General features: G+C 46.1%; 1 protein-coding gene across 1 annotated transcript in view; it reads right to left on the bottom strand.

The window, feature by feature from the left end:
• The window catches only part of SVOPL (SVOP like), a 48,323-nt gene that overhangs the window by 25,154 nt on the left and 6,553 nt on the right, over positions 1 to 16,616 (bottom strand). Inside the window, exons 5-9 of the mRNA XM_036329003.1 lie at positions 15,588 to 15,712; positions 11,828 to 11,891; positions 9,444 to 9,569; positions 8,268 to 8,396; positions 1,238 to 1,311 (exon numbers count right to left, since the gene is read on the bottom strand). Of these exons, the coding sequence (XP_036184896.1) occupies positions 1,238 to 1,311; positions 8,268 to 8,396; positions 9,444 to 9,569; positions 11,828 to 11,891; positions 15,588 to 15,712 (518 nt within the window). The remainder of the gene's footprint in view (positions 1 to 1,237; positions 1,312 to 8,267; positions 8,397 to 9,443; positions 9,570 to 11,827; positions 11,892 to 15,587; positions 15,713 to 16,616) is intronic.

The raw sequence follows: 16,616 nt of genomic DNA, 5'->3' as shown, positions 1-16,616 counted from the left end.
CAGATCTGGGTGATGAGCGAATCCAAGTTCATCCTGGTATCCTCTCTACTTACACGTGTGTTTGGAAATTTTCATAATTAAATATTTAAAAAGAAAACAGTCAAAACGTCTCCCTTTGTTATTAAAGTCGCTTTAATTTGGCTGATTTCCAAATATTAACAGTATTTAAAATTTTTAAATTTTTTTAAAGTGTCAAGGGGAGACATATTAACCTATTAATAATGATTATATCAGAAGAAGGCAGATAGACAACCATTTTCCTGAATTCAAATCCTAAAGATTCATTTTGCCTATTTTCTATCTTTATATAAGTGGGATCACAGCATATGCATTATGGCTTCCTTTGCTCGTTATCACCTTTGTGAGATTCAGCTATGTCAAGTGTTGACTCCTGGCTTTCTCATCTTCATTATTGTACAGTATTCCACTTTATGAATCTAACACAATTTACCCATTATGTCGTTGATGGACATGTGGGTTGTTTATAGTTTGGGCCTGTTACAAACAAAATGATACAATGGACATTCATGTAAATGTCTTTTGGTGAATTATGTGCGCATTTCTGTTGGGTATAAGCCCAGGAGGGGAATTGCTGAGCCATAGGATATGCATATTTTCAACTGTGATAGATTTTTCCAAGCAGTTTTCCAAAGTGGTTGTACAACTTGAACTCTAATCAGCAGTGAATGCAATGGTTCCTGTTACCTTACATCCACCCAACACTTGATACAGTCAGTCTTTAATTTTGGCAGGTAGGTGGATTTGTAGTGGTGAACCAGACTTCAAAGGGTTAGAAAGTGAGGTCCTATGTTGAAATGAAAAAATAAAAAAACTGTGGACAATTAGGATTCTTTTCTTTCTCTCTTTCTTTTAAATTATTTTACTTACTTCTTTGGTTGGTGGTATTAGTAAAAAGATGAGATTGCTGGGGTCTTTCTTGTGTTTTTCTCCCCAGTAGCATTCAGTGTGGATTTACTTTAGTAGGCTTTCTATAAAACTCATTTTGATATAATTACCTTTTTAAAATCCTCAACCTATGATAGGTTTTTTAATTGATTTTTTTTTTTTGAGAGAGAGAGAGAGAGAGAGGAAGGGGAAAAGAGAGAGAGAGAGAAACATCGGTTGGTTGTCTTCTATATGTGCCCTAACCAGGAATCAAACCCGCAACCTTTTGATGCACAAGAAGATACTGCAACCAATGAGCCACCAGCCAGGGCTGAAGTAACTACATTCCTACCATATGACCCAGATCTGTAACGTGGTCCGCAAATATTTAGCATCCAACAGGTCTGCAAACCTTCCTCTTTTATCCTAGGGTAGTGAAAAGAGGGAAACAGAATAGATTCAGTGGGTTAAGGACAAGCAAAGATGCCGCTAATATTTTAGATATTAAATATGAACAAAATATAAAACAAGGACAACATGGGATGTGCGGAGGTGAAATAACCACTGAATTCCTATGAGCACAGCCCACCCAAACCCATAATCATTTTTAACACATGCATCCCAGTCAATCAGACTTTGCACACTGTTTTCATTGGCAGGTACCCGAACTCGTGGAATTTATGATTCTAGCACTTTCACTCGTCCTCTTCTCACCGGTGCTGGTGAGGGGTGTGGTAGAAAATAGGAGGATACATGAAAACACCCGTAAAACTGATGGGATATTCTTTATTATTAACATTAAAATGAAAAACCTAACATTTACGTATGTGGGGCTTTTATAAGAAAAAAAGTCATAAATTTTAAAAGAGGGTAGAACACCCGATTTCTTTTTGTGTCTTTAGGGTAATTAGCAAAAGTTCTTATCCACAGTCAGTACCTATTAAATACTTTTGCATAAAAATAAATGAGGATGAGTATTATTGACAGTCATGGATTTTATGTAAAGTTAGGAAAGCTTTGGGGGTTCTCAGCTAAAACCAACTACTCTTCTCTCACAAATAGACCTGGGATCACAGGACTCTTTTTTTTTCCTTTTTTTTTTTTGTATATGTTGTAAAATGATCACCACAATAAGTCTAGTTAACATCAAGTCTCCTTAACATCCATTACCACAAGTAGTTATAAAAAATGGGTTTTTTTGTTTTTTTGTGTTTTTTTTAATTAAATCTTTATTGTTCAGATTATTACATTTGTTCCTCTTTTTTCCCCCCATAACTCCCCTCCTCCCAGTTCCCGCCCCACCCTCCACCCTCACTCCCCACCCACTGTCCTCATCCATAGGTGCACGATTTTTGTCCAGTCTCTTCCCGCATCTCCCACACCCCTTTCCCCCCCAAGAATAGTCAGTCCATTCCCTTTCTATGTCCCTGATTCTATTATGATCACCAGATTATTTATTCATTTGATTCTTAGATTCACTTGTTGATAGATGCATGTTCGTTGTTCATAATTTGTATCTTTACCTTTTTCTTCTTCTTCCTCTTCTTAAAGGATACCTTTCAGCATTTCATATAATCCTGGTTTGGTGGTGATGAACTCCTTTAGCTTTTCCTTATCTGTGAAGCTCTTTATCTGACCTTCAGTTCTGAATGATAGTTTTGCTGGATAAAGTAATCTTGGTTGTAGGTTCTTGGTATTCATCACTTTGAATATTTCTTGCCATTCCCTTCTGGCCTGCAAAGTTTCTGTTGAGAAATCAGCTGACAGTCGTATGGGTATTTCCTTGTAGGTAACTGAGTTTCTTTCTCTTGCTGCTTTTACGATTCTCTCTTTGTCTTTTGCTCTTGGCATTTTAATTATGATGTGTCTTGGTGTGGTCCTCTTTGGATTCCTTTTGTTTGGGGTTCTCTGCGCTTCCTGGACCTGTAAGTCTATTTCTTTCACCAAGTGGGGGAAGTTTTCTGTCATTATTTCTTCAAATAGGTTTTCAATATCTTGCTCTCTCTCATCTTCTGGCACTCCTATAATTCTGATGTTGGTACGCTTGAAGCTGTCCCAGAGGCTCCTTACACTATCTTCGTATTTTCGGATTCTTTTTTCATTTTGCTTTTCTGGTTGGGTGTTTTTTGCTTCTTCACATTTCAAATCTTTGCCTTGATTCTTGTGCTCCTCTGGTCTGCTGTTGGGAGTCTGTATAGTATTCGTTATTTCAGTCCGTGTATGCTTAATTTCTAGTTGGTTCTTTATCATAACATCGAGGGTCTCATTAGATTTCTTGAGGATCTCACTACATTTATCGGCGGCTTCTAGACAGTTCTTAAGAGACCTTAAAAGTGTGGTTCTGAACTCAATATCCTCCATTGACAGTTTTGTCCTGTTTCTTTGTCTCCGCATTTTTTATGCTTTCTTGGTGCACCCCCTAGTGGTCTTTGTGCGCAGTCTTGTTGTAGTTAAGCCTTGATTGTTGTCAGCAATACTGGGGGTGATTTGACCTTCAGGCTAACTGGCTATGAGAGTCCGCTGTGTTTGCAGTGGGAGAGCTTCTGTGCTGGATCTCTAGGGTGGTGCTAATCTAGTGTTTGCCTGAGGCTATCCAGTAAATGGCTCTGCGCAGGGCTTGGGCGGGGAGAGTCCCTGGGGATCTACAGGGTGGGCCGAAGCGAGTAGTTATGGCTGCTCTCAGTTCCATCCCTAGGGGCTCTGCTTCACAGAGTCCCAGCAACCGCTGCAAACCTCGGAGAGAAAGCTGCCTTCGAGTTCTGACCGAAGCCAGACAGTCCCGCTTCTCCCGTTTGAGTCTGGGTCCCCAGAGACTCGCCCGGATCTGGAGCTCAGAGTCTGAAACTCCCTCCCAATTGAAAACAACAACCGCGCCCTCAGCCGCCAGCCTGCTCCGTGCGCACTCCGCACCTTAGTATTTCACTTCAGCACTGCGCCTCCTCTGAGTCTGGGTATGATATTCTCTTTCCTCCTAGTTGTAGAATTTCCACTCAGCCAGCCTTCCTGTGGTTCTGGATGATGTCCGTTCCGTCTTTTAGTTGTTTTTTGAAGTGGTTGTTCGAGGCAACAAACTCCGGCGTTAACCTATGCCGCCATCTTGGTTTCTCCAAAAATCCACAGGACTCTTGAGAGAGACCAGGAGTGTGGTCTGGGAGTCCAGGATTTTGTTCTCTCTCTCTCTCTCTCTCTCTCTCTCTCTCTCTCTCTCTCGTTTTGTTTTGTTTTGTTAATCTTCACCTGAGGATATTTTTCCATTGATTTTTAGGGAGAGTGGAAAGGAGAGGGAGAGACAGAAACATAGATGTGAGAGAGACACATCAATTGTTTGCCTCCTGCACGTACCCCGACCAGGGCCAGGGAACATGCAACCAAGGTACATGCCCTTTATCGGAATCGAACCCAGAACCCTTCAGTCTGTGGGCTGACACTCTATCCACTAAGCCAAACCAGCTAGGTGTCTCTCTCTCTCTCTCTCTCTCTCTCTCTCTCTCTCTCTCTCTCTCCCTCTCTCCCTCTCTCTTTGATCTCAGAGAGAAGAAGGGAGAGGGAAAGAGAGATAGAAACATGAACAATGAGAGAGAATTATCAATCATCCACCCGCCCCCCACTCCACACACACACACACATCCCCACCAGGAATTGAACTGTGACCTCCCGGTTCCTAGGTCGACGCTCAACCACTGGGCCACACCTGCCCACAGAAAGAGCTTGAAGGAATTCAGAGGTCTTTTGCTCCAGGGACCTGGAGGTTATTGTGGGTGGAGTGAAGCAACTGACACTTCACCTCCATCAGCTTTACATATTGGAGCTCTGGCTACTCATCATTGAAAACCTCTGATCTAGTCCTATCTTCCCTTTGTCCAACACAGATTATGTAGCCCAGAGAGGTTAAGTAACTTCCCCAAGATCACACAGCTGTGTGAAGGCAGAGCCAGCCCGGAATCCAGGTCTCCAGAGCAGCAGTCCCGAGCACTGGCCATCTAACTGTCTGCTATTCCCCTTGGTTTAGATAGGACTATGGTCCCCTACCTCCTCAAGTTTGCTGGAGATTCAAAAAGCTAGTCTTATAGTATCCCAATGAGTCATACGTTTTATCCTAATAAAGTTATTGGGTGAGGAACTCTTGGCTACAATCCAAAAGGGTGGACTCATCCAGCGCATCCATGGTGTGGCCCTTCCTCAAACAGACCCAAGGCCTTTCATCTCAGTGTCTGGAGTGAAGCTGCCGAGGCTCCACGGCCCACGGCATCTTGCCCAGCCTCCTCCACGTGGCTTCTGACAGCAGCCGCGTGACCAAATCCACCTCACATCCCTGCCTCTGGTCTCGGCTCACACCACTCCTCCTGCCTGTGGTGGCCTCTTTCCTCTTTTCATTGCTCAGTTTATGCCCCACCGATGCCTGAAGGTGGCTTGCCGTGCCTCACGGTCTTCTCTCTGTCCGGATCCTACACACACCCAGTCACCTGCACAGCTCACCTGGTTCTAAGTGTCTGGTTCTGTTGTTATCGATTCTTTCCCATGTAAGTCTCCTCTCTCTAACCAGATTGTAAAAGGCGGGCTCTACTGCTTGTATCTCTGCAGCCACAGAGCCTTGCACCACAGATGAGTGAGGAGGACAAGATCATTTGATGGGGGTGATGGATGGGCTACGTATGAGCGGGAGGCACAGAAGGAGTGCGGAAGGAAGCAGTGGGGAGGAGAAAGGAGAGGGATGTAAGAGGGGGTGGAGAATGGAGAGTACTGAGAATATAGAGGGGGTGGAGAAGGACAGTGGTTATTATGGGACTCGTGTCCCCCAAAGTCCATGTTGAAGTTCTAACCCCTAGAATGTGCCTATATTTGGAGATAAGGCTTTTTTTAAATTGATTTTTGTTTAGAGAGAGAGGAAGGGAGAGGGGGAGAGAGAAACATTGATGGGAGCACAGAATATTGATTGGCTGTATGTGCATGGGAGGACACCCAGCCAACTGAGCCACACCAGCCAGGGCTAGAGATAAGGCCTTAAAAGAAGTAATTAAGTTAAAAGGAAGTCATTCGGGTGGACCATAATCCAATATGACTGATGTCCTTATAAAAAGAGATCAGGACACAGACACACAGAGAGAAGATGATGTAGGGATACCAGGAGAAGACAGCCATCCACAAGCTGAGGAAAGGGGTCTCAGAAGAATATATATATATAGTCAATGAGAACACATGTGTGGGTTTTCTCTGTTAGGGACAGGAAAGACATGTGTTTTATTTATTTATATCCCAAGAGCTAGCATAATGTTTGTCACATAATAGGCTTTTATAAATATTTGTAGAATAAGTGAATAAAAGCAGGTCATCCATATCTTCTCCACATCCCTAGTACACTAAGTCTTGTTTCAATCCAACCCATCCCCATTCCTAAGGTGGGTATTATCTCTCTGCCTGAGTAACACAGAGATAGTAGATTAATACCTACTAATACCTACTCTTCAAACAGTACCTCAGGATTTTTTTTCTTTTTTATTAGTTAACTAGAGACCCGGCCTGTGCCCTCTTGCAGTCTGGGACACCTTGGGGGATGTCCGCCTGCCAGCTTAGGCCCACTCCCCCCAGGGATCGGGCCTAAGCAGGCAGTCAGACATTCCTCTCGCAGTCTGGGGATCTCACAGTCCAGGACCCCTCGCTCCTTACCACTGCCTGCAGTGGAGGAGGAAGAGGCTCCCGCCACCGCCACTGCGCTCACCAGCTGTGAACCCGGCTTCTGGCTGAGCAGCACTCTCCCTGTGGGAGCACACTGACCACTAGGGCGCAGCTCCTGCATTGAGCGTCTGCCCCCTGGTGGTCAGTGCGCATCATAGCAACTGGTTGTTCTGCTGTTTGGTTGATTTACATATTAGGGTTTTATTATATAGGATTTAAGAAAACATCCTTTTGAAGTACACGCAGAACATTAATAAAAAGTCACTATGTAGCCCAGCTGGTGTGGCTCAGGGGTTGAGCATCGACCTATGAACCAGGAGGCAATAGTTCGATTCCCGGTCAGGGCACATATCCAGGTTGTGGGCTTGATCCCCAGTGTGGGGTGCAGGAGACAACCTAACAAAGATTCTCTCTCAGCATTGATGTTTCTATCTCCCTCTCCTTTCCTCTCTGAAATCAATTATATATATAAAAACATTATATAGAGAAAAAAAAGGAAAGTCTCAATAAATCCCAAGTAATTGATAATATCCTCTGAACAAAAAAGCAATTACACTAGAAACAAAGGATTAAAAAAGATTATTAACAGATAACTCATTGGTTAAAGAGAACTCATAATAGTTACAAAGTAAAAATAAAATTACTCTGTAACAAAACTTGCTAAACGTAGCTAAATAGTTGATTAAAATTAAAAATGACTGAAAATAAATGAGCAAAGTACTGAGCTCAAGAATCTAAAAGTTAGGAGAACATAAAAAGCCGAGGCAGAACGCGAAATCAAGAGGAGAAACCCATGAGTCCGCCAAAAAGTCAATAAAGAGAGCACAACCAAAAGCAATCTTGCTGCTTGAAGTTTAATAAAACGGACGAACCTCTACTGAGACAGACCAAGAAAAAAGAGAAAGGCACAAACAAACGATATTAAAAAATGAAAACAATCTCACACAGATTTTTTTGGGAAACTCACAAGAGAACACTAGGAACAATTTCTATGAATAAATTTGAAAACCTAGATGAAGCGAACAATTTTCTACACTATATGCATTACCCAAATCGACTCAGTTAAAAGTATTAAACATAAGTAGACTCTAATTCTTACGCAAATTTAAATTAGATTTTAAAACTTCTCCTTCCACCACCCCCTAACTTTCCTCCACCACACACTTCAAAATAAATATTAGGTGTAAGTGCCTCGTAGGCAAGTTTTAGCAAACATTCAAAGAGGTTCATTCCTGTCTTGTAGATACTATTGTTGAGATGGCAGGACGGGTGAAGAAGGCGGGAGAGGTGAGGAAGGAGACGGGTGACCTCCTCCAGGAGCCTGGGCCTGAGCCGCCTGCAGGGGGTGAAGCGGGGATCTGGGCGGGTGTGTGGAATGAATGCAGATTTCCCTGAGAGCCCTGAACCAGTAGAATTTAAACACCACATTTTGGTGTGTTTTAAAAAATCATTTAATGAAGTTTACAACTTTGATATCAAAATAAGACGAGGCCAGTACAAGAAAATTAAATGTTAAATCCGTCTCTCACCTATAAACAATGATGCCAATCCTGTGACTCCCTCGGCAAGGTAGGTGTTATACCCATTGTCGCTGTTCCCTCCTGGGGCAGGACTGGAGAGCTACGGCCCCCTTCCCGCTGTCCTTACACGACTAAGGGGATTTCCGGGTGGTCCCCACGCGGGGAGAAGACCTCCCTCTGGGCACTCACCAGGATGGGCTCCCCCAGCTGCCCCTCGGGCATGGCCGAGCGGTTCATCCTGGCGATGTGCTGCAGCGTAGCCAGGGCCGCCTGCGTGTTCCCGGTGGAGACATTGAACCGAGCGGATTCAGGGATGAACTGGGCACAGATGACAAAGAACAGGAGAGCGGCAGCTGCTATGAGCCCAGGGACACGACTGTCACCTCCATGTACTAACTACACCGCCACCGCCCCAGTTTCCAGTGACGGGGAGGGTGTGGCCAGCGCAAAGGCACACAACACGCAGGCACACTCTTGCATCCCAGGTGACTTGGAACAAAAAAGGTTGCATTCTCCTTACCATGGTGTCATCTTAGACAACAGCGGGCTGACACCAAACTTCATACCAACTTGGCTCAGCAGACTTGTTAATACAATGAAATACTTGTCTGGTTGTTAAGTACCCCCTCCCCGAGGCCCCCAGTGCCCCGTCACCGCTCTGCCACCCCAGGCCTCTGCAGGGATCCCAAGACCTCCCCACCATGCAGCAGATCGCTGCAGACGGCGCCTCCAGCACCCACAGGGGCCTCCTGAATGTCGAGGCCCCTACCCCCCTGATGGGTGAGTACTTTGAGCACCACACTCGGCAACAGCACAGGTCTCCACTGAGGCTGGGACCTGGAGAATCAGCGAGGCCTGCTCCCTGCCCCGCGTGCCTCACACCTAGTCCAGGCTGCTGGTGCCTCCTCAGGAAAACATCGCCCCAGGCAGCACCTCGCTCCCCATTCCCGCAGCGATGGGCAGCGCGGGTCCTCCTCATCGCCCACCGGGAGTGTCCTGACACTTTCTAACTGCCTTTCTGCCCTCTGCTGCCCGGGCTCCATCCAGTCCTGAGCCAGCTTCCCAGCACAGAAGCCCTCTCACACCCCCAGAACCCTGGCCTACGAGGCCCTTCCTAAGCTGGACAGGCCTGTCTCCCCAGCCTCCCCCAGCATCCCTCACCCCAGCCACCCAGCCTACCTGCTCTCCCCCAGACACATTCTGTGCGTTCACACCTTCAGAGGGGCCTTGCACATTAGCCCTTTCCACCAAGCTTACTGAGATGGATGCTTAAATAAAGGAAGGAGGTGGGCAGGGGACCAGAAGGCCACTGGACCCCAGGAGGGAGGGAGGGAGGGAGGGAGGGAGCCCAGTGAGCTTCCTCACCTTGAAGGCCAAGATGAGGATGATGCCAGGAATGGAGGCGATGCGGATGAGCCAGCGCCACCCGATGGTGGGGATGACCACAGAGGCCAGGCCGATGATGAGCAGGGAGCCAGTGAGCCAGAAAACCTGGGGCAAGAATGGAAGATGAAGTCCCTGCTCTCAAACCTGCTCCAGACTTCCTCTCTCAGGAGCGGCCCCGCCCAGCATTTTACCGATGGAAGAGGGTGAGATGGAGAGAGGGTCTTTGACTGAGGAGCCCATATTCCGGTTCCACTCAGGGCCTGGCTGACTGGGGGCAGGGACTTCATTGCTCGTGGCTTTGTTTGATAGCCTGAGGGGGGGGGGGGGGGCTCATAGGCAGAGGGTCAATAACGTCACCAAAGTTTTAAAGGTCTGGGACCCCAGACACTGGCTTTTATTTTTTCAAGTAAATAATTCACTGGCTCAGAACTCAGGGTACAAAGGGGAACACTCTAGAAAGGTTTTCTTCTCCTCCTTCCCTGCCACCAATTTCTCTCCTCGGAAAGGACCTGTGTTCGGTTTATTGCACATTCCTAAAGCTGTTCTCAATATACACAAGCTAGTAAGAGTATAGTGTTGTGCTCTTCTCTTTTTTCACAGATGGTCACGTAGTATAACTAATGCTGACACTTTGCTTGTCACACTAAATATATAACTTGGAGATCGTTTTATATCAATGAGTAACGTGGCCGCCAGTTACGAGCAGGCCCCCTTGGCCGGGAATTAGGACAATTCCGAATGTTCAGCCTGAACATTATTTCTGCTCTGGCAGATGGAGAAGAAACGATAATTCCATTCCACCTCACAGAGATGGAGAGAGGATAATATCATAAAAGATTCCTTGAGGGACTGCTTAGGGGTGATTATTTTATCACCAAGGAATTCTACTACAAACATGCAAAGATTATTTTTGAAAGTGATAAGGGTACAAAAAATAATAGTAATGGGATGGAGGCTTGCGTGATCAGTTAGGGACAACCTTTCTGAAGAGACAATGGACATGAAGGGCTGTAACAAACCATTGCAGTGGGCCGGGGGACAGGTGATGTGGCACTGAAAAGGATTTTAACAATGAGATGGCAAAAAAAAATGTTTAACTCATGTATATGACACACATTTTGGAAGTCAAGGGGACAAGACTGATGGGCACTGCGGTTGAGGGCCCATTATAGAGGACGAACCAGTAGGGCTTGGTAATTCGTTGAATGGAAGTGAGGGGAAGGAAGGGGCCAGGGATGGTTCTTGAGTTTGTGGCTCAGATGACTGAAGAGATAGGATTTGCTATTAACTGAAAATAAATAAGAGTCTTCAGAGGAAGAAGAAGAGATTGGTTCTATGACTGTTGTAGTTGAGGAACATGTAGGATATTCAAGTTGCTATCAGGCAACTGGTCACCTGGGTCAGAAATTCAAGGAGGTGCTCCTGGTGGTAGATAAAGATTTTGGGGGGTCATATGCACATAGATAGCTAAAATCATTGGCGTAAATTAGATGACCCAAGGAGACCTGGAAAATAAGACAAGCAAAGAGAATACATAACCAGGAAGCATGCTAAGGACTGAGTGGCAGGTGCAAGAAGCAACCAATGAAATAATGTTAAATGTAAAACCCAACCCCTGAGTATTAAAAATGTGTGTGTCCAACTCAACAAAGATCAGAGGAAGAAATCTGGGGGCGGGGGGGGGGAGTGAATTATTTATTGTTTGTTAGGTTTCTAATTTGTTGTTGTTGTTCTTACCTAAATTTAGTATCAGAAAAATTCAAAGTAATTTAAAAGCAGTATCCTACTACTTCATTGCTGTCTTCTTCCTGGGACCTCTGAAAGGTCCGCGCTTTTGGACAAGGATGGCATCCAAGGCGGGACCAGGGCACCTAGGCTGCCGTGGCCTCTCATCAGTGGCTGGCAGGGCCGGAGGGGCTGGAGAGCATCCCAGTCCTCTCCCGAGACAAATGGCTCCTCAGGGAGGTTGCAGCATGGCCTGGTCCCACAGGCAGGGGTCAGTGACAGACTTGCAGACACTAGAATCCTGGGGAGGGAGATGAGATGCCCTAAAAGGAGTGGTGGCTATGTCTGTCCTTGGAGAAAGTTCATTCCAGATGCGTTCCTGGGCGCCTGTCACTCCAGTGAGATCAGCCATTGCAGTGTTTCCGGCTGGGAGGACGGGGGGTGCTGTGCTCTAAGTGCCGCTGCAGGTGACAGAGTCCTGGCTCAGGAAACCTGGGAAGGGGGGGGGGCCTCTGCGCCCCGCATTCCAAGCCACAGAGAGAGGACCTCCTCTAAGAGCAGTCAACCAGCCAGAAGGACACCTGGAACCCCGTGTTCTCTAGGTGCAGGAGGCTGGAGAGAGTCCCCATTTACCTTACCTGGGACAAAGGGAGCATGTAGCCTCGGTATTTTGTGGGCAAAAATTCCGTCTTTATGATCAGCCTACACAGGAAGGGGAGAAAACATAATTTTGTTTTTATAAAACCAAATAACTCATTTGAACAGTTACAATTTTTCTTGTCGCAGAGATAAACACATTGTTTGCGGGCAGTTTTTATCGTGCGCTAACAGGTGGCGCGGGCCATTTTTGCTAATTTTTTGCGCAAATGGCAACGTTCAGTAAAATTACGATAACTTCAGTTTACATATTTATACGTTACCCGCATTCTACCACTAGTCTATAAAAAACGTATTAATACGTGTCCCGCGCTCTGCTACACTGGTAGAACGTATAAATACGTTTCCCGCCTACAATGTGTAAAGACTGAGGCAACATGGACATCCATCCTTGGGAAATGGGAAGGCGTGTGTCTACTGTTCTCTTTGGGCTCCTGACCCCGGGGACGCTCCTAAAACCCTGTAACGTCCTGGGTGACAGTGATGCCCCGCAGCACCCGGGAGGCCAAACGGAGGCCTCAACCCGATCCAGGTCCTTGTCACGGAACAAGAAGGAATTCCAGAGCGTGACGGAGATTTGGCAAAGCGCAGTGCATTTACTAGAGTGAGAGTACTCGCTTGAGAAGTGGGAGTGGTGACCTTGGAGAATGAGACACCCCGGGGGCGTCTGGGTGGGAGGTTCTTATTACACGTGGGCGAGGTGGGGAGAGGGTGGCCTCTGCTTCTGACGCCAGTGGGGTGACTGTCTCCCGGCTCATCCTTGTCTCTCCTCCCCGGATAGTGATTTCCTTTCGGTTCTCCCAACCTGGACATTGGGGAGGGGGGAGGGGGGGGGGGAACAGGTGGTCAGTGAAGGTCATGTCGGTGATGTTCCAGCCAAAAGGGAGAAGGGGAGGGAGAGCCTCAGGCCTTTGTTCCCTATTCTACTTTCCTGCCTCAGTAGGGCTGTCGCTTGTTCTGCTGAGAAGCTCTCAGGCTCCGCGAGGAGGGCTGGCCACTGGAAAGACTAAGCCACGATTAGATTAGAGAGTTGGAATGCTCGGTGCTGCCCCCCAAGTGGGTCCATCCTCAGGCACGCCCCCGACACAGTGCTGCCTCCATAAAAATCTCTGCAGTGCGGCGTTCAGAGATTGTCAGGTTGCTGAGCACAGCCGTGTGCGGGAGGGTGGCGCACCCAGCTCCACAGGGAGGCTCCTGGACTCGGGGCCCTCCAGGACCCTGCCCTGGGTATGTCTTCATCTGGCTGTTCATTTGCATCCTATGAAATAGCCTTTGTAATAAATAATCCCCTTGCGATAGTAAGTAAACTGCTTTCCTGGGTTCTGCCAGCCACTCGAGCAAATTCTCAAACCTGAGAAGGGGTTTGCGGGAACTTCCAGTTCCCAGCCAAGTCAGCCAGCAGCTGTGGGTACGCTGAGGACCCGCTATTTGCACGTGGTGTGCGAAGTGGGGGGTCTTGTGGGACTGGGCCTTTAATCTGTGGGAACCGCACGAACTCTGGTTAGCGTCAGAATGAATTGCAGGGCATCCAGCTGGTGCCAGAGACTTGCTGGTGTGGGAAAATCCACACAGCTGGGGTCAGAAGTGAAGTATTTTCAAAATAAGTGAGTGCAAGCATTGAAGGAAAACAGAAGAGTTTCCTAGATGATCATACATCAAAATATAATTGTTACAGCTGTAAAAAATACAAACGAAGCCACTTCCAAATAGAGTTGGAGTCCTGGCTTCTGCTGCTCAGTAGTTAGAGCACTGGCCTGTGCACCCAAGGACTGAGAGTTCAATTCCCTGTCAAGAGCACACACCTGATTGTTGGTTGGGGCACATGCGGGAGTCAACCAATCGATGTGTCTCTCTCACATCGATATTTCTCTCTCTCTCTCTCTCTCTCTCTCTCTCTCTCTCTCTCTCTCCCTCCCTCCTTTCTTCCCACTCTCTCTAAAAATCAATGGGAAAAAATATCATCTCTGATAACAAACAAAAAAACAAACAAAATGGAGTCGGAGCTGACATCCCAGGCAGCCACCTTGCATGTCTTACTTCTCAAACCTCTGGAATGTTAAAAATGGGCAAAATGACCTTTGGACTGTGCCTGAAGCAGCACTGTGTTCCAAACAATTGCTTGCAAAGATAACAGGAAAGCAGGGCATTAAAGTCATTCTTCAGAATTCGTCACCGTGTCACCTTGTCTGCACCTGTAGAAATGCCTTCCGTAGCCTATCTGCAGCCATAGAAATGCCTTCCTTCTAGTCACGTAATAACTCCCCTTCCCCTTCAGCTCCCGATCGGAACCCTGGGTTTTTGCTGGGATCGGTGCTTCCTGAATTCCTATTTTCTTGGCTCAAATGAGCACTTGTTGCCTGTCACTGTGGCTTTTTATTTTTAGATTAATACCGCTAAGATCCACATAAGAAAACAAGAAGTTAAATGTAAAGACTGCTCTCCTCTTTACATTTTTATTCCTGATGCTATATGAACACTTTTATGCCCAACATTATTGGAAGTCAAAGTTATTGAATTTTCAGTTACCTCTTACTATTTAAGAGGCGAAGGTAATTGCGAAGGTAATTTTTAATTTTTAATTAGCCAATCTCTTTTGCCGAGAGAAATGTTGGGAATATGTCTTCCCACGTCTGATTTGCTTTTCTAAAACATACTTTGGAAACTAAAACACAACCATGAGCAGGTAGTTCCCTGGACTAATAATGACAGTGAAAGCGCAGCTTCTAATTAAGTATGTCTTCATTCTGTGAAGAGAAGGATATATGAACTCGTGTCCCACCAGCTTTCTACTTGTTCTTCTCTATTGCAGTGATTAGCAAGGGATAGTTTTTAACGGGCGCGTTTATTGGGCGTCCTCTGAGGGAGGCTTTAAAATCCTACTAACTTTACTCCTCCAGGCTCTGAAGCACGAGTGGTGTTTAACTCATGCCCCGGGGAAGAGCAATTCCTTCCCTACACATTAAGGTAACAATTAGGTGCTTTGAAGTCTCCTAATATATTCTAGGGCACCTGTTCCCAGGCACCCAGGAGAGAATAGCCTGAGAGGCCCTGTTAATTTAAGGGAGGCTCCCAAATTGCTGAAAATTTAGCATCACCCCTTTCACACACACACACACACACATACACACACACACACACACACACACGCACACAAACACACACACACACGCACACACGCACGCACACACACACACACACACAAACGATACTGCACACTCATCCAAGGGTATCTTTCACTACCACACGCCCAGCTCTGCAAATTCATTTGACAAAGTCTTAAGTTATAGGGCAATGGCACTTTTAAATGGTCATTCCTAAATGTCCCAGGTGCTTATGGTCAAACTAAACTCTTCCAACAAATTCAAGAAATGCATAGGTTGTGTTTGGGTGGACATTTTTGTTTCCGACCTCATATGCCACTCTTTGTTGAGCATTTAGTCTTAACTAAATAGTATTTATCTAAAAAATGAGCAACCTTAGGAACAAAAAAGTTAACACACACTTAGTCCAGCAGTCTGCTAGCCTGACCATCAAACATCGTTTTGACGAGCCAATAGCAACTAATAAAATAAGAGGCCATCACTTAAAAAGTTCAAAAATAATTAGCACAAGTGAAGTCGAAAAATTTTGCAACTTATTGATGGTATTACTCTATTAAGCACAGTGTCTGTGTCAGTGTGGAGATATATATATATATATATCCATGTCCATCCCTAGGGGTCCTCTAGGTGAAGTCTTTACCCTTGTGAATGGCCAGACACGCCACAGCCCACCATCGTCCGCAGGAAGACAAACCAGATGTACGAGGGAGAGAAAGAGGTCAGCAAGGAGAAGTAGGCTCCCCACAGGAATGAGATGAGCAAAATCTGAAGCAACAAAAAGAAAGTCATTAATGGGACCTGCCTCCATAGAAGATAGGGGGACCCTCACTTGCGAAGGTAATTTTTAATTTCCATCCAGATGTTTGCTCCTCTGAGGGGCTGGCCTACAGCGAGCTCACTGATTTCCCCCAATCATCAAATACCAACCGTGACATTCTATTGTCCCAAAGCCCAGACATTCCGTGGACGTAAGAAGCTGCAACCCTGCAGAGAATTTTTATGAGTTTATTTGGGGCAAACTGATGACAGCTGCTGGGGAGCAAGATCTCAAATGCTCTGGGGAATGACAGCGGTGCGGTTCCTTTCATACATTTGGAAATAAGGCGGGAACCTAAGGAAGATTCTATGGAGGTCGGAGAAAGCAAGGCGGGAAATCTCTAGGGTTGGATTGCAGGATAGTTCTGTGCTGGTTGAGAGTGCCTATGACTCGCCTCTGTCTCCAAGGGATCTGGAAAAGAGGATTGCGCTGGGATTTCCGAGGGGTGTGCCTGGATGCCCAAGAACAATGGACAGGGCTTGCTTAAGGAAGTCATAGGCTGGGAGCATGACTGCCCACCATGACCAACCCAGTTAGGAATTTATGATCACATCACCCTGTGAGGTTACTTTTGCTCACTGGACTTATCACATTTATTAGAGCCCCTACTTCACTCACAATTCTTTTTGTTTTAAATAATTATTTTCCAAAATTATGTATTGATTTTAGAAAGGGAGGAAGGAGAGAGAAAAAGAGAGAGACAGAGAGAGAGAGAGAGAGAGAGAGAGAGAGAGAGAGAGAGATTTGTTGTTCCACTTATTGATGCATTTATTGGTTGACTCTTGTATGTGCCCTGACTGGAGATCGAACCCAAAACCTTGGTGTATTGGGACAATGCTCTAACCAACTGAG

This window comes from Myotis myotis, unplaced genomic scaffold (genome assembly GCF_014108235.1).
Source record: "Myotis myotis isolate mMyoMyo1 unplaced genomic scaffold, mMyoMyo1.p scaffold_m19_p_11, whole genome shotgun sequence".
In the NCBI taxonomy this organism is placed as follows: domain Eukaryota; kingdom Metazoa; phylum Chordata; class Mammalia; order Chiroptera; family Vespertilionidae; genus Myotis; species Myotis myotis.
This window is presented reverse-complemented; position numbering and strand designations above follow the sequence as displayed.